Here is an 18,699-nt window from a genome sequence, read left to right as displayed (position 1 = left end):
ACCCCTTTCTGCCTCCTTCTCCTCAGCAGCCCCGAGCAAACTGACAGCCTCTCTTTTATACCCTGCACCTGGCTCTAATTTAATAATAAGCACCAGGTGCAGGGGATAATCAATAATAAAACAATTAACAAATCAAAGTAACGACAAAGCAAAACAATCAAACAATAGAGCAAACTAACAAACAAGGTGCCTGCGCACATATCCTACACAGGGAGGATTTTAACACCCTCCCTGCTGTCTTACAATACATATATAAAAAAAATCACTCTTACATCTGTATCAAATACGTGAACACTTTTTATAATAAGTGTGTCCGAGGCTCCCGCTTCTGTAAAGACTCGCGCAGCTGGACTCTGTAATAACAGCGTGTCCGAGGCTCCCGCTTCTGTAGAGACTCGCGCGGCTGGACTCTGTAATAACAGCGTGTCTGAGGCTCCCGCTTCTGTAGAGACTCGCGCGGCTGGACTCTGTAATAACAGCGTGTCCGAGGCTCCCGCTTCTGTAAAGACTCGTGTGGCTGGACTCTGTAATAACAGCGTGTCCGAGGCTCCCGCTTCTATAAAGACTCGTGCGTCTGGACTCTGTAATAACAGCGTGTCCGAGGCTCCCGCTTCTATAAAGACTCGTGCGTCTGGACTCTGTAATAACAGCGTGTCCGAGGCTCCCGCTTCTGTAGAGACTCGCACGGCTGGACTCTGCAATAACAGCGTGTCCGAGGCTCCCGCTTCTGTAGAGACTCACGCGGCTGGACTCTGTAATAACAGCGTGTCCGAGGCTCCCGCTTCTATAAAGACTCGTGTGGCTGGACTCTGTAATAACAGCGTGTCCGAGGCTCCCGCTTCTATAAAGACTCGTGCGGCTGGACTCTGTAATAACAGCGTGTCCGAGGCTCCCGCTTCTATAAAGACTCGTGTGGCTGGACTCTGTAATAACAGCGTGTCCGAGGCTCCCGCTTCTATAAAGACTCGTGTGGCTGGACTCTGTAATAACAGCGTGTCCGAGGCTCCCGCTTCTATAGAGACTCGTGCGACTGGACTCTGTAATAACAGCGTGTCCGAGGCTCCCGCTTCTATAGAGACTCGTGTGGCTGGACTCTGTAATAACAGCGTGTCCGAGGCTCCCGCTTCTATAGAGACTCGTGTGGCTGGACTCTGTAATAACAGCGTATCCGAGGCTCCCGCTTCTGTAGAGACTCGCGCGGCTGGACTCTGTAATAACAGCGTGTCCGAGGCTCCCGCTTCTATAAAGACTCGTGTGGCTGGACTCTGTAATAACAGCGTGTCTTAGGCAGGGCAACTAGAACTGAAAAGCAGCACCTGGGCTCAGGTAAAACGTTTATATATTAAAAAGAAAAAAACACACCTTAACCAAACGAGGACATATCCCTCCTAATTGCATTGGTGTTAAACTGAGGGTTTGTATCGGGGTTACAGCCCAAAGCAACCTGAAAGGAGGCTCAGGAGCGTGTGATACAAGATGGGTGGAGACCGGTGTGAAATCAGGAGCAGTGATCGTGCTCACCATGTAGAGTGACAGACAGACAGACATCCTTCAGATGAGACGTGAAACAAACAAGGTTCTATTGGAAGTGACTCTGCAGCAGCAGCAGCAGTTGTTGATGAAGTATAGCTCACCCCCTAGTCTCTAAGTCACTTTGGATAAAAGCGTCTGCTAAATTAATAATTAATAATTACAGATCGACACTATCGGCCCATAAGGATCCCAGTAACAAAAACAGTATTTCAGTAATTGCATTAGTTTTCTATACTGCAGACGCCATATGAAGGGTAAGAAGGTGGCGGGCAGGAGGGGGGTCAGTTCAAACTATTTTAACTATTTTAAGTAATGTATTTTGAAGTTGCTTTCCTTGTTTTAGTGAACTGCTGTCTGCTGTGCTTGCGTTTTCAGAATATCCTCCCGGGCCGCTCCTCCACTGCGGGCTTATCCTGCGATGATGATGAGGATGATGGTGATGATGTCGCCCAGCCCAGCGCGCCGGAGGATACCACTTCGGACCAGCACAGGGGTGTAGGGGAAGGGCCGGGGCAGGGAGACGCCACCCTCCACAGTCACGGGGGAGTGCACGGGCCGAACCACAAAGCCAGCACTTCGGGAGAGCAGAGACAGGAGGCAGATCCAGAGAGGCAGCAGGCCACTGTAACGGAGCAAGGGGGGGCAGGAGAGGGGGTGCAGGAGCACCTACCCCATTCCGAGGGGTGCGGGACCCCTGGATTAAAAGTCTCTCTGGGGTTGGAGGGTACAGAAACGCAGGGCGGTGGTGTTGCTGGTAGTCCACAGGGAGAGCTAGCCTGTTTATTAGGGAGCGTGGAGGCTGTGTTTACAGAGGGGGGGACGCAGTCTGAGTCAGCCAAGCCGAAACACATTGAGACTTACCCCGAGACACAAGCTGAAACATCGGCCGATCTGCAGGGAAAGGGGGTGGCGGAGCCTTGCAACGAAGCTGGGGCTCAGCCTGCACCCCCACATTCCCACTGCGGAACCCCCGGAGAGCCTCCTGCCCTGCCAGCAGCAGCAGCCTCCGTTCCTGAGAGAGAAGAATCTACGAGGCTCTGCAAAGGGGTGATCCCCAGGCAGGGGCGAGGAGTCGCGATGGAGAAGGGCTCGCAAGTTTTCCCGAATCCGGGATCTGGAACAACACAGCTGCCTCATGCCTCTGCCGCCTCCTGGTCCCCTCGGAGCTGCGCGGAGCGATCCCGGATCCGACTCAGGAATGAGGACGCGGAATCGGCAGCAGGCAGGCAAATCCCAGGCAGTGAGGAGGCGGGCCCTGAAATGAACGAGAAGGATTTCATGAGAAAAACCCAGCAAAGCCATTCACAGAGCAGAACCGAGACGGAAGAGTTAAAAGCATCGCAGAGCTTCGGAGAGGGAGAGGGAAGCGACTGGGGACAAATAAAGCTTTCAGAGAACAACAAACTATCAACGTCATCATCCAGTGCAGCAGCAGCAGCAGAATCCAAACCAGCAGCCGTGTACGTGAACCCGTGCGTGCTGGCGGAGAGGGACTGGGAATCCCGCTTTGCCGTGCTGGAGATGGAAGACTCGAGCGATGCGGGGGCCGGGCAGCGCAAGGCTAAGGGGGCGGCGCGGTCAAGGCGGTGCAAGCCTGCCACCAGTGCTGCTGCTGCTGCTGCTGGGAAGAGGGAGGTGAGGACCGCGCTAGTGTGCGCTGAGACAGCCTGCCCTGATCTGACTCACACCGAGGCGGAGGGAAGTCTCCAGGGAGCAGCTGGGGCAGACGGACAGACAGACCCTGCCTCGGCCGCCCAGGATCGAGAGGAGGGGGGACCCCACCCCTGTACCCCAGCTGCTGCCCGGGGGAGCCCCGAGTCTGAGAGAGAGGACACGGGGGCCACACAGAGCTGCGAGGATCACAGCGAGTGGGACTCTGAGTTTCTGCACAGCTGCTCCACGCAGGTGAGTGACCGGCGTTTACTGTGGGCAGCGGATCAGTCAGTCAGAGTCATATTAACATGGTCCCTTATTAAAGTTTCTCCTGAAGTTTTAGCAGTCAGTCAGTCTCCCCCCCTCAGGATTATATAGCACTGAGTTTGCCATGGTTTCCAGGCAACCTCTATCTCTCTGTAAGAATCTCCTCTGTGTGTTGCAGCGCTTCACTGACTCCTGCTCTCTCCCGGCTCCGCTCCCTGTCCTTGGGACAGAGTCCGGTGGTTCTGCCCTGGAGCTGCCTCTCTCCATCGGCTCCATCTCGGACTCGCAGCTCCACGAGATCACACTGGGGTAGGCGGAGAGGGAGGGAGGGGGGACGTTTTCAAACATCTGTTCTCCATTAGTGTGTTTGAATGGAGTGTTTGTGTCCTTTTGTTCAGAAGGTAATTCTCTGGCGTTCACCCCATGACTAGCAACCACTACGAAGCGCTTTAGCATTGAAACGCTGAAAGAAAAACTCAAATCCAGTGAGAAAGCGTTTAGATTAGAAGTCGTCTTTTTGAACAGAAGGCTGCTGAAGGTTTTACAATGAAGCATTCAGCAGAGGCTGGGGGATCGCCCCCGGTGCCTCTATACAGCTGTGGTCCCCCTATAGAACGAACTCATTTTGCTGCGTGAAGTCGGATGAAACCTGCTGAATAACGTTACGTTCACATATTGAGTTACACACCACCGCTTTGTAGTTTTCCCATGTACTTAACGAAAAACTGACGACAAATGTGACGTTTGGAAATCTAACATGAAATGCTGCTGTGCTGATATTATGGCTTCAGGTCGACTTTATTTTCAGGATACTGTTTTGTTGTTTCATTGATTACATGATGTTAAATAACAGATCAAAATGATGTTCAAATAGTGTATTTATTTTTTTTATTTATTTATTGATTTATTTGTTTTTTTAAATGATGTTTCAATCCAAAAATGTCTCTGTGCTGCTAGGTGTACTACTCCAGTGGAGACGTTACAGCTCTAGTGCCTGGCTGGCTTTACAGCTGCAGTGGCTGGCTGGCTGTTTCACTGCTGCTCTGTGTTCTTGTCTTCAGGGAGGCGATGCCGGAGCCCCGGTCCCGGTCTCTGCAGGACTACGAGGACGCCAGCGAGCTGGTGTGCGGACTCATAGAGGAGCTCTCGCAGATCAAGTAAGTGAACTCACCCGAGACACCAGACCGCTTCACCGCTCGCTCCTTTCACTCGCTCTGGACTGTGTGTCTGCCTCTGTCTGTCGTTACAAATATCTTCCTGACAATCTGTTGTCTCTCTGTATCTGCAGTTTGCACATGTGCCTGGTTACGCATCCCTTCCCCGTTCTCTCTCTCCCTGTCTGCGTAATGCTGTGCTTTTTGCTCTGCTTGTCATCTAGCTGCACTGTGAAGCCGCACTGCCTGCTCTGTGTCTCTGTGTCTCTCCTCTCCTCCCGTTTCTGACATCGTGTGCGGGCCCTGTTTCAGCCGGCTCATCATGCTGACTCACCGGGAGCTGCAGTCTGGAAGGAACCCCCGCAGGGCCAGGCTGGGCTGGAGGGGAGCTGCTCGCTACACCGCCAACCCCAAGGACCTGTAACCCCGCTGGAGACACACCGCCAACCCCAAGGACCTGTAACCCCGCTGGAGACACACCGCCAACCCCAAGGACCTGTAACCCCGCTGGGAGACGCACCACCAACCCCAAGGACCTGTAACCCCACTGGAGACGCACCGCCAACCCCAAGGACCTGTAACCCCGCTGGAGACACACCGCCCAACCCAAGGACCTGTAACCCCGCTGGAGACACACCGTCAACCCCAAGGACCTGTAACCCCATTGGGAGACACACCGCCAGAGCTGGGCCGGCAAACTCCAGTCCTCCAGGTTTTCATTGCAACTTGAGTTTCACTTCATTCTTCTAACTTATTTGTTCAATCGGACATCCTTGTGAGTGACTCTGGAGCAGCAGCAGTTGTGATGCATCGCTCACCCCCTGGTCTCTGTAAGTCGCTTTGGACAAAAGCGTCTGCTACATGACTCCTTTTTAATAAGAATTTTTTCAAGGTCTTTTAAATTGACAGTTTAAAAAAAAAAATGCCCTTGATTCAAAGTGTGCAGGAGCTGTGAAACATTGTGAGGCCGGGGAGAGAGAATTGTTTAATGTGTCCAATTTGTCAAATAATTTAGAGCAATTAAGTAATTGAGAGCTCGGGGTGGAAGGAAAGCCAGAAGCCGCCCTGCACAAGAGGCACCCGCAGACACACGACGCAAAAATATTCAGCAGCCACTGAGCTGCAGTGGTCAGGTGCTTCTGTGTGTGTGTTTTTGTTGGGTTATTTTTTTTACGTTCTTAAAGTCTAAACGGTTTTAGAAAATACTGAGTATTTGGTTGTCTTTTATAAATGTTTTTTTTATTTATTATTTATTTAATTGATTGTTTTGACGCGGCTTACCAAATGTTTTTTTTTTTTTTTTTTTACAAGTTGAGTAAAGTTTGTTCTCTCATACTGAAGTTACTCTCTGTTCTCATTGGTGTGGAAGGTTTGTATTGGAATTCTTTTTAAAAAGCTGTTTTCTAGTTTTTATCCTGACCTAGATCACAGCTTGAAGATGTCGCGTGTGACTACGGCTGTTTTGTATTATTTATTTTTTTCACGGATTTCAGTTGCCGTGTAACATGTAGTTCACCGTGAAGATCCCATCACCAGCAAAACTCCTCAAACCTGACGTCTGCAAACTGATCTGCGTCACAGAAAACAGATCCGAAGCACGTGTTAAAAACACTCCACAGGAAGCGAACCTTAAAGTGACTGACGACTGGAGTGACATCACCCGAGCACGGGCTGCGACTAGCCAGGATAGGGTGAGGGGACAGGGGCAGGAGCCACGGCATATATACTGAGTATAATAAGCAGAGCTCCAGCTCAGAAAAACGGCTCTTTAGGGACTGCATTCGCCTATCGCCCCCTGCAGGAGAGAGCTCTTTATTTTTTTTTATCAAAGGCTTTCTTTTTGTAATTGCTGTTTGTTTCTAGTTCTGAAGCCAAAGTGAAATCTGCAGCTCAGGTCAAATGTTTTGCACCAAAAAACAATTTTAGGATTGACATATAAAAAAAAAGAAAACCTATCTGAACACAATGTAGATATTTTATTTAACATTGTGTAATCAAAAGAAGCTGCAAAATGATACTGCAAAAGTCTACCGGAAGCCACAATAGCAGTACAGTAGTATTTCATGTTAGATTTTGAAATGTCCCATTTTTTAATTTGTCAGTTTTTTTTGTTTAGTATCTGGAAAACTACAAAGCGGTGTTTTATTCAATATGTTAAGGTCACATTATTCAGCGGGTTTCATTCGACTGCATGAAGCACAGTGAGTTAATGGTAATGCAAGAGTTTTGCGTGTTTCTTGTAAAAGTACAGAAATGTTTGAAATTGAAGTTAATAATAATGTGCAGCGACACAAAAAACCAAAGAATAGAGACACAACGAAGAATAAATGTAGATTGTTTATATTGGGTGTAAACTCCTTGGAACAATGCAATCGAGGAGCAGTGAGGTGAAGAACTATCCAATACAAAACCTTTACATATATACTGAAGAACTCTACATGCAATCCAAAACCTTTACATATATACATATATACTGAAGAACTCTACATGCAATTCAAAACCTTTACATATATACTGAAGAACTCTACATGCAATTCAAAACATTTACATATATACTGAAGAACTCTACATGCAATCCAAAACCTTTACATATATACTGAAGAACTCTACATGCAATTCAAAACCTTTACATATATACATATATACTGAAGAACTCTACATGCAATCCAAAACCTTTACATATATACTGAAGAACTCTACATGCAATTCAACACATTTACATATATACTGAAGAACTCTACATGCAATCCAAAACCTTTACATATATACTGAAGAACTCTACATGCAATACAAAACCTTTACATCTATACTGAAGAACTCTACATGCAATCCAAAACCTTTACATATATACATATATACTGAAGAACTCTACATGCAATCCAAAACCTTTACATATATACATATATACTGAAGAACTCTACATGCAATCCAAAACCTTTACATATATACTGAAGAACTCTACATGCAATTCAAAACCTTTACATATATACATATATACTGAAGAACTCTACATGCAATCCAAAACCTTTACATATATACATATATACTGAAGAACTCTACATGCAATCCAAAACCTTTACATATATACATATATACTGAAGAACTCTACATGCAATCCAAAACCTTTACATATATACTGAAGAACTCTACATGCAATTCAACACATTTACATATATACTGAAGAACTCTACATGCAATACAAAATCTTTACATATATACACTGAAGAACTCTACATGCAATTCAACACATTTACATATATACTGAAGAACTCTACATGCAATTCAAAACCTTTACATATATACATATATACTGAAGAACTCTACATGCAATCCAAAACCTTTACATATATACATATATACTGAAGAACTCTACATGCAATCCAAAACCTTTACATATATACATCTATACTGAAGAACTCTACATGCAATCCAAAACCTTTACATATATACTGAAGAACTCTACATGCAATCCAAAACCTTTACATATATACTGAAGAACTCTACATGCAATCCAAAACCTTTACATATATACTGAAGAACTCTACATGCAATTCAAAACCTTTACATATATACATATATACTGAAGAACTCTACATGCAATCCAAAACCTTTACATATATACTGAAGAACTCTACATGCAATCCAAAACCTTTACATATATACATATATACTGAAGAACTCTACATGCAATCCAAAACCTTTACATATATACATATATACTGAAGAACTCTACATGCAATCCAAAACCTTTACATATATACATATATACTGAAGAACTCTACATGCAATCCAAAACCTTTACATATATACTGAAGAACTCTACATGCAATACAAAACCTTTACATATATACATCTATACTGAAGAACTCTACATGCAATTCAAAACCTTTACATCTATACTGAAGAACTCTACATGCAATTCAACACATTTACATATATACTGAAGAACTCTACATGCAATTCAAAACCTTTACATATATACTGAAGAACTCTACATGCAATTCAACACATTTACATATATACTGAAGAACTCTACATGCAATCCAAAACCTTTACATATATACATCTATACTGAAGAACTCTACATGCAATCCAAAACCTTTACATCTATACTGAAGAACTCTACATGCATTCCAAAACCTTTACATATATACATATATACTGAAGAACTCTACATGCAATCCAAAACCTTTACATATATACTGAAGAACTCTACATGCAATTCAACACATTTACATCTATACTGAAGAACTCTACATGCAATACAAAACCTTTACATATATACTGAAGAACTCTACATGCAATACAAAACCTTTACATATATACTGAAGAACTCTACATGCAATACAAAACCTTTACATATATACTGAAGAACTCTACATGCAATTCAAAACCTTTACATATATACATCTATACTGAAGAACTCTACATGCAATCCAAAACCTTTACATCTATACTGAAGAACTCTACATGCAATCCAAAACCTTTACATATATACATCTATACTGAAGAACTCTACATGCAATCCAAAACCTTTACATCTATACTGAAGAACTCTACATGCAATACAAAACCTTTACATATATACTGAAGAACTCTACATGCAATTCAAAACATGTACATATATACTGAAGAACTCTACATGCAATTCAAAACATTTACATATATACTGAAGAACTCTACATGCAATTCAAAACATTTACATATATACTGAAGAACTCTACATGCAATCCAAAACCTTTACATCTATACTGAAGAACTCTACATGCAATACAAAACCTTTACATCTATACTGAAGAACTCTACATGCAATCCAAAACCTTTACATCTATACTGAAGAACTCTACATGCAATTCAAAACCTTTACATATATACTGAAGAACTCTACATGCAATTCAAAACCTTTACATATATACTGAAGAACTCTACATGCAATTCAAAACCTTTACATATATACATCTATACTGAAGAACTCTACATGCAATCCAAAACCTTTACATATATACTGAAGAACTCTACATGCAATCCAAAACATTTACATATATACATATAGACACGCATATACTGTGTGTTAGACTCGTAATACATTAACATGCCGAATATTTATTTATAGCACAAAACAAAGTACAGCTTGTAAACGCAGACAGCACGGCAGCAAAGTGCAGCGAAAACAAACAACAAACCGACATTTAAAACAACTGGGGTTTGGTTTGGTTTGTTTTTTTGAGGAAGAACGGTTACCCGCCGTCCCAGTTGTGTTTTTACTTCCCCAGACTTCTGCCGGTTTGGGGCGGTTCTGGGCCGAGTGCATCTCAGATATATTCTTGGGGTATCACTGAAGGGGGGCTCCCCCTGGCGCCTTGCCCGTCTCGCTTCTCTTTAGCGGGCCGTGGTAGTCTGTGTTACGCTGCGGGCAGTAGCGCTTCGTGTGCGCTTCATCTCCGGTGGCACCGCAACGCGGGCACTTGTAGCGTCTGAGATAGGGGCACAGCACTTTGTCACCGTCCTTAAAGCTGTGGCCGTTGTAGACCTTTCTGGACTCCCCGTTCTTTTTGCAAAACACGCAGCACTTGCTTCCTCCGTCCGTCGGGTCGTGTTGGTTTAGCGCCGGCGACTTGACTTCTGAAGCGCTCTGCTGCTTCGTGCCGCGGTCGGGCTGTGTCGCCGCCATGCCGGCTGCAGCACCGGGACTCGGTTCGGGACCCGGCTCGCTTCCAGCAGCGCCACGAGTCCTCGTTTCCTGCAGCAGTTCGGCCAGACCGAAGTAGTCTTTCCACACGTCGAAGCTCTGGTTACCGCGGTCCATTTTTGATCAAAGTAAAATAACGATACACACACAAAGACTTGCGGTTGAACTGTCTGCACACGGAGTCGCCACCAGTACTCTAGCTTCGACCTGTCAATCCAGAACCTGAATCTGAATTTGAAGGCAGGGTCCCGGGATACAGTAACACCCCGTTCCTCAAATCCTTGACCAAGGCGGCCCGAAATCAATACAACAAACCATCGAAAAGAACCGACCAACTAACCCCCAGGCGCATTCAAGCTGCAACACTTTGCAACTCGCGATTTCATTTTTCTTTCTTTTCTTCTTATAATATTATTCGATGGTGAGTTTTTATAATAATACAAGACGTTTGAAACCGCGGGGTTCAGCGGTGTGCAGAATCAGCGACGCTGAATGGAATGAATCTTTGACGCCAGGACCGGTCTCTGACGTCAGTTTATTAATATTTGTTACTGTACATGAATTGTTGAAACGCGTTGACAGGGATGGTAACCTGCAGATTCACATACAGTGTGTGTATTAACACAGTATCGTACACTGCAAGACCGAGTGCTTAACTTTAAAACTCTTTTCAAACACCTCACTGAGTTTGTAATTCTAAATGTGTGAGGATTCAAACACCCTGCCGTGTTTATTTTGTAAACTCTGGGACGTGTTTATGATTTGCAACACTTTTTAAACATTTTGTACGGGTTTATAACAGGGCTGGTGTTTAAAATCTAAACATTAAACTACGACACAAATTAAACCCATAACGTTTAGCAATTATTTAGAGTTCCACATGACCAAACACCACAGTGTTACACCTGGGGCCGGTTGTACTGACGAGATCAAAAAGCAGGATCGGATCCGGGCTCACTGGAGCCGGATCATGAAAAGGCGTTGTACTGAGCGGATCAGAACCAAGCTCCACTGATCCGAAATCTTGATCCGATCCTGGAGCTGCGCAGCCGTAACCAGAGAAACTGACCAATGAGAAGCGAGAATGCGTGGCGCAGAGATTGAAGAATCCGAATATCAGAAAATGAAGTGCATTTAATTTAAACATCATAAATCAGAAGCAACTACTATACATGTATCATTTAAAACTTCAGCGAATCTATAAAAACAGATCGAGTATATTAATACCGGTATCTGTTTTTTTTTTAACTTCTAAAATGTTTTAATAAATGTTAGTGTAATCACGGTCGTGTGTTTTTTCTGGCGGACACACAGATATTTTACAGCGGTATAGCCTCCATACACACAAACATCCAGCTGCAGCGTCGGTTCAGGGCAAATTATCAAATGTAATCCAGTGCTGACAGACAGCTGCAACTGGAAAATGACGCGGACAGGGGGAGATTGAGGCTGGCAAAAGGTAAGCTTAATTTAATGAGAAAAAAAGGAATGGGGGGGAATGATATGCATAAAAAATACAACGTTAAATCTAATTAAATTAATGAGAACGTCAGTATGACTGTCTACACAGAAAACGTAGAAATATTATTTATGAAACCTATAGGGGCTTTGTCCCGCGTCCCGATCGAGGTACTGCCGGGACGCCATTCGTCCCGATTTTGTGACATGTTTATTTTCTCGTTATGAAATGCAGTACATGTGGCTGCTGCACTGGCTGGCGGTGCAATGGCATACTCTACTGGTTCAGGGCGTGTTGATTGAGTGAGTTGTTTGCATTGCATCTATGCGGCTATCCAATCACGTTCACCTGCACAGTCACGTGATGCGGGGTGCGTCATGCGTGTTCCTTGCTGCGTGCGCCTGTGCGTCCGGTTTTACTGGTGAAGTGTCATGGTGGCTGCTGTTGTTGACGAGCCTGTCACTAAAAATCAATAAAGACAGAGCAAGTACCGAACGCAGTGAGGAAGAAAAAATGGATTCAGTCACATGACCATGGTCAAGTCATCCAATTAGGATTAGGATTATAATGAGGATTTCACAGACATTCCGCGGACCTGTTTAAACATGAAATACACCTCATATTTCAGAGCACTAAAAAAGCCTAAAATAGCGGTACTTGTGGACATTGTAATGTATTGGGTATGCATTATAATTGAATAGTGTTAGGCTGTAATGGTCAGATACTTGATTTAAATTCAATACTTTTCATAATATATCAGAGCATCTTGTTGGCCTTTTTTTTATAGCTTCCCCACATTGTCTAGATGAAGACATTTCTGAGTCAACATAAACTCCTAGGTCTTTTTCATAGATTCCTTCTTCAATTTCAGTATCTCCCATATGATATTTATAATGCACATTGGGATCAGTATTAGGTCCTCTGCTATTCCTAATCTACATTAATGATTTAGATTCTGGTACTTAAATCACTTAACTAAATGTAACATTTAGCTAAATATTTAAATGGCAGCTGAATCTTGAGTTTGTATGCAAATGAGCTCCGCCCACTTCATGCATTCACGCGACTTGATTGGCTATTGTAATGTTGAATTTGCATATTTACCAATTAGCATAACATAAGTGCATAGCATAAGCGTGTGTGTGTCAGTGAGTGTGTGTCAGTATCTCTGTGTGTGTGTGTATGTTTGGGGGGGGGGGGGGGTTAAAGATCAAAATCAAAACAAACCAATGGTTGAATAGCAACAATTATAACACAATGTATACACACTGAGACACACACACACACACTGAGACACATACACACAGGTACAATTATGTTATTCTAATTGTTAAATATTCAGATTTAGCGGCCAGTTAAATATTTAACTAAATGTTAAATCTAGCTAAGAGATTTAAGATTTATTTAAATATTTAGCTAAATGTTAAATCTAGTTAAGAGATTTAAGATTTATTTAAATATTTAACTAAATGTTAAATCTAGTTAAGAGATTTAAGATTTATTTAAATATTTAGCTAACTGTTAAATGTTGTAACTAGATTTCTAAATGATATCTGAATGCACACATTTATAAAAAGCTGTATTTATTTTCTCCTCATTTCTGGCAGCCCATACTAACGGCGCTCGGAACTTTGGCATTTTTAAATCCTAACGGTCTCTGCTCAGCGGAGTGGAATGTTCAGGAGCCGGTTGCCTAGCAGCGTCTCCGCCTCCTTCTCTGCCCCGCCCCCTCTCTCCCTCTCTCGTTGCAGTTAAAACAACGAGAGAGAGGAGAGAGGAGAGATAAACCCCTTACCAAAAACTGACAGTAAATTGATATAGCTTCACCTAATTTTACATTATGAATCTGAAAGGCCGACTTTATAAACGAGGAATAAATTACTTAGCAATTGAATAGAGAATTAACTTAACCTGGCCAGGTATTCTAAGTGCTTTCACACAGAGGAGTCATGACGGTTCAGAACCGCCACTGTAGCGGCTTACAGGTCTGTGTGAATTGCTTACACCGCCACAGCAATACCATCATATTTTATAGCGTCTCTGAAGCACCTCACCAGGTGGTTCAGAGACGGCACTGAAGCGTCTTACCTGCCTGTGTGAAAGGCTGTACCGCCACTGAAGCACTATAGAGGGCGTGGTTTCAAAGCAACATGCCACGTCACTACAGCGTAGGGATTCATTTGTGTCTGAGCTTGAGTCATAGTGCCGGTACCTATAGTTAAAAATCTCATAAAACGCTTTCTTTTTAAATTCTCAACACAGTTGCATCAAGTCTGCAAGTTCTTGCGTGCGTGTTAAAGAGAGACAGTCCGCTGCAACGTTTGTAGCCGACTTTTAAATTACTTTACGATTTCAGCTTGAGCGCCTTTAAGTAAGATGACACTGGCTGCAACTCTATTCACGTTTTTTATACACAAATAAGCTTACTTGATTTGAAAAACGTCATGAACGATACAAGCACCTTCTTACACTACTTGGTTTGATTAAATGAGTAGAACGACAAAATATATTGTAGCCTACTTCAATAGGAACATTAGCCTGCTATATTATATTAAACCAAAACAATAATAACAATCTGGTTCTCTTGCCTTTTTCAATGAATATAATTTAATTAATAAAGAATAAAACATACTAAGATCACAACTACCTAGCCTAAGTTTAATTGATGTTTTTTGTAATCTACCAGCAGCTTATGTTGCACACACATCGCTGATAATAGTGCAGACCACTGCTCCTGGTCCTCTGCTATTCCTAATCTACATTAATGATTTAGATTCTGGTATAGTAAACAAACTCGTTAAATTTGCAGACGACACGAAAATAGGAGGAGTGGCAAACACTGTTGCAGCAGCAAAGGTCATTCAAAATGATCTAGACAGCATTCAGAACTGGGCAGACACATGGCAAATGACATTTAATAGAGAAAAGTGTAAAGTATTGCACACAGGCAATAAAAATGTGCATTTTAAATATCATATGGGAGATACTGAAATTGAAGAAGGAATCTATGATAAATATCTAGGAGTTTATGTTGACTCAGTAATGTCTTCATCTAGACAATGTGGGGAAGCTATAAAAAAGGCCAACAAGATGCTCGGATATATTGTGAGAAGTGTTGAATTTAAATCAAGGGAAGTAATGTTAAAACTTTACAATGCATTAGTAAGACCTCACCTAGAATACTGTGTTCAGTTCTGGGCACCTCGTTACAAAAAGGATATTGCTGCTCTAGAAAGAGTGCAAAGAAGAGCAACCAGAATTATCCTGGGTTTAAAAGGCATGTTATATGCAGACAGGCTAAAAGAATTGAATCTATTCAGTCTTGAACAAAGACTACGCGGCGATCTGATTCAAACATTCAAAATCCTAAAAGGTATTGACAATGTCGACCCAGGGGACTTTTTCAACCTGAAAAAAGAAACAAGGACCAGGGGTCACAATGGAGATTAGATAAAGGGGCATTCAGAACAGAAAATAGGAGGCACTTTTTTACACAGAGAATTGTGAGGGTCTGGAACCAACTCCCCAGTAATGTTGTTGAAGCTGACACCCTGGGATCCTTCAAGAAGCTGCTTGATGAGATTCTGGGATCAATAAGCTACTAACAACCAAACGAGCAAGATGGGCTGAATGGGGCCTCCTCTCGTTTGGAAACTTTCTTATGTTCTTATTCCTTATACAATGCTGCCACCGTGTGGACATTTACTAGAACTGTTTGTTCTAATATATCTATTTATGTCAAGTCTCAAGTCACAACGGTCAAGGGTCAAGTCTGGAAACAGCCACGCCTGATTGACCTGATGAGGAAGATAAGGATGATGATGATGAGGAGGAGGAGGAGTGTGAGGGAGGAGACGCTCACATTGTCTCAGTATGTATCTGGACATTTACTGCAAATGTTTTTAATCTGTTTTTGTATGGTGTTGCTGATCCTTGTGTCTAGTAAGGAAAATAAGAAAAACAAAATTCACTTCCCTGTTGTACGGGGACTGGAGGCCTGTGGTTGGGAGTGTCCTGAACAACAAAAGAAAGGTTAATGAAGAGTACGGTTTAGAGAGCTGGTTTGGAAAGGAGCACACTTCCACAACAATGGATTGCAGTACTATTGTTGAGATAAACTGATATGCAATGGTTCAGGTAACCTGAGTTGGGTGTGGTGGTGAGGTCCTCCATCTTGACAGGAAGTGGGGAAGCAGCCATGTTGGTGAGGGAAGCTTTTATTGACTCCCCTGAGTACTGACTTCCTGTAGTCAGGGCAGTACCTGTAGAAGATATTGAAAGGGGGGACAGCTGATTTTAAGTACGTTTCCCTCTGCTTGTTTTAAAGCATAGTTTTAATGCACGTGTTAGATTAATGTTTTTATATATATTGTAAGATAGCGGGTTGTGAGAGACAGCAGGGAGGGGGTTAAAACCTCCCTGCGAGAGAAACCTGTGTGGAATGCACCTTTTGTTTGATTTGTATTGCTAATTGATTTGTTTAATTGTTTTATTATTAATTATCATCCGCACCTGGGCGTTATTAAAAATTAGATCCAGGTGGGGGGTTTAAAAGGAGAGCAGGCAGTCTGCTCGAGGCTGCTGAGGAGAAGGAGGCAGAAAGGTGTGCTCTGCTTCCTGGCAGTCGGGAGTTACAGAGTAAGTGCGGAATCAAACCAGTGTGTTTTGTAAGGATGGGGAAACAGCGTAGCTGTCCCGTGTTCGTCAGGGTGTTCCTGTGTGTTAGGTGTTTGTTTTGTATTTTGTTTATTTTGTGTTTATTAAACATAGCGCCCCAGCGCTTAAAAATCCATTTCTGTCGTGTTGGGTCTATTTTTAAAGGGGCAACGAACCCAAGAGAGGTGCAATCTTTTACAATATATATATATATATATATATATATATACAGTACTGTGCAAAAGATTTAGGCAGGTGTGAAAAAATGCTGTAAAGTAAGAATGCTTTAAAAAATAGACATGTTAATAGATTATATTTATCAATTAACTAAATGCAAAGTGAGTGAACAGAAGAAAAATCTAAATCAAATCCATATTTGGTGTGACCACCCTTTGCCTTCAAAACAGCATCAATTCTTCTAGGTACACTTGCACAAAGTCAGGGATTTTGTAGGCATATAGTCAGGTGTATGATTAAACAATTTTACCAAACAGGTTCTAACACAATCAATAACTGAAACAGAAACAGCTGTGTAGGAGGAATAAAACTGGGTGAGGAACAGCCAAACTCAGCTAACAAGGTGAGGTTGCTGAAGACAGTTTACTGTCAAAAGTCATACACCATGGCAAGACTGAGCACAGCAACAAGACACAAGGTAGTTATACTGCATCAGCAAGGTCTCTCCCAGGCAGAAATTTCAAGGCAGACAGGGGTTTCCAGATGTGCTGTCCAAGCTCTTTTGAAGAAGCACAAAGAAACGGGCAACGTTGAGGACCGTAGACGCAGTGGTCGGCCAAGGAAACTTACTGCAGCAGATGAAAGACACATCATGCTTACTTCCCTTCGCAATCGGAAGATGTCCAGCAGTGCCATCAGCTCAGAATTGGCAGAAAACAGTGGGACCCTGGTACACCCATCTACTGTCCGGAGAAGTCTGGTCAGAAGTGGCCTTCATGGTTTGATTCATGCCAAAGCTGCCCGATTCCAGCCTTGCTGAAGCACCCCCAGATCATCACCGATCCTCCACCACATTTCAGGAAGTGGGGAAGCAGCCATGTTGGTGAGGGAAGCTTTTATTGACTTCCCTGAGTACTGACTTCCTGTAGTCAGGGCAGTACCTGTAGAAGATATTGAAAGGGGGGACAGCTGATTTGAAGTACGTTTCCCTCTGCTTGTTTTAAAGCATAGTTTTAATGCACGTGTTAGATTCATGTTTATATATATTCATTGATTTGTTTCTTTTTGAATACTTTATTTATTCTTGATAACTGTTTGCTGGTTTGTTTCTATATACCCACCTGCAGAATGGTTTATTCTGGAGGAGGGGGAGGTCTGGAAGGGTATAAAGGCTGTTAGTTTTGTTCAGTCAGGATCGTCTTTTTGTGCAGATCAGAGGGCAGTTTTGCAGCTCTGTGGTTGGACTCAGTTATTGGAGTCAGTACCTGTGATTAGGTGACTAGAAATAGTTCTTTTTGGTTTCCACTTTTTCTTTCCTCAAATTGTTTGATATTTTGTTCAATTAGCTTTTTGTTTATTGTTGTTCTAAAATAAAAAATAATTGGTTTGGCACCAAACTTCTCTGTGATCCTTGTGCGCGTGTGTGTGTGTGTCAGTCACACACACACACAGACACACACACACACACACACACACACACACTGAGACACAAACACACTGAGACACACACACACACCAAGACACACACAGTGAGACAAACACACGAGACACACACACTGAGACACACACACACACAGAGACACACACACACACACTGAGACAAACACACTGAGACACACACACTGAGACGCACACTCACGCACTGAGACACAAACACACACACATACACTGAGACACAAACACACTGAGACACACACACTGAGACACACACACACACTGAGACACACACACACTGAGACACACACACACACACTGAGACAACACTGAGAAACACACTGAGACACACACACACTGAGACACACACACACACTGAGACACACACACACTGAGAGACACACACATACACTGAGACACACACACTGAGACGCACACTCACGCACTGAGACACAAACACACTGAGACACACACACACACACTGAGACACACACACACTGAGACACACACTGAGACAAACACACACTGAGACACACTGAGACACACACACACACTGAGACACACACACTGAGACGCACACTCACGCACTGAGACACAAACACACACACATACACTGAGACACAAACACACTGAGACACACACACTGAGACACACACACACACTGAGACACACACACA

General features: G+C 43.3%; 3 protein-coding genes across 5 annotated transcripts in view; 1 reads left to right on the top strand and 2 right to left on the bottom strand.

Moving 5' to 3' along the window:
- LOC131709261 (uncharacterized) overlaps positions 1 to 5,878 on the top strand; it is a 9,815-nt gene extending 3,937 nt beyond the window's left edge. For both annotated transcript variants that reach the window (XM_059011632.1, XM_059011631.1), the window contains exons 5-8: positions 1,909 to 3,438; positions 3,632 to 3,762; positions 4,515 to 4,610; positions 4,920 to 5,878. In XM_059011632.1, coding sequence (XP_058867615.1) covers positions 1,909 to 3,438; positions 3,632 to 3,762; positions 4,515 to 4,610; positions 4,920 to 5,031 — 1,869 coding nt within the window. In that variant the 3' untranslated portion in view covers positions 5,032 to 5,878. The remainder of the gene's footprint in view (positions 1 to 1,908; positions 3,439 to 3,631; positions 3,763 to 4,514; positions 4,611 to 4,919) is intronic.
- LOC117409867 (zinc finger protein 135-like) overlaps positions 1 to 13,815 on the bottom strand; it is a 34,285-nt gene extending 20,470 nt beyond the window's left edge. The window contains exon 1 of one of the 2 annotated variants that reach the window (XM_059011659.1): positions 13,638 to 13,815. The gene's annotated coding sequence lies outside the window, so the exon portion shown is untranslated. The remainder of the gene's footprint in view (positions 1 to 13,637) is intronic. The other variant, XM_059011658.1, reaches the window with a different exon arrangement.
- LOC131709232 (nanos homolog 3-like) lies at positions 9,940 to 10,413 on the bottom strand. The gene has a single exon (XM_059011376.1). The coding sequence runs from the start codon at positions 10,411 to 10,413 to the stop codon at positions 9,940 to 9,942; it is 474 nt and encodes a 157-aa protein (XP_058867359.1).
- Positions 13,816 to 18,699: the final 4,884 nt, after the last annotated feature.

Source organism: Acipenser ruthenus, chromosome 42 (genome assembly GCF_902713425.1).
Source record: "Acipenser ruthenus chromosome 42, fAciRut3.2 maternal haplotype, whole genome shotgun sequence".
NCBI lineage: Eukaryota > Metazoa > Chordata > Actinopteri > Acipenseriformes > Acipenseridae > Acipenser > Acipenser ruthenus.
Note: the sequence above shows the minus strand (reverse complement) of the source record. Positions and strands in the feature narration are given on the sequence as shown.

What these genes read in the sequence shown, in the direction of transcription:
- LOC131709232 (XM_059011376.1), bottom strand. Translation starts at nt 10,413, where the DNA reads ATGGACCGCGGTAACCAGAGCTTCGACGTGTGGAAAGACTACTTCGGT.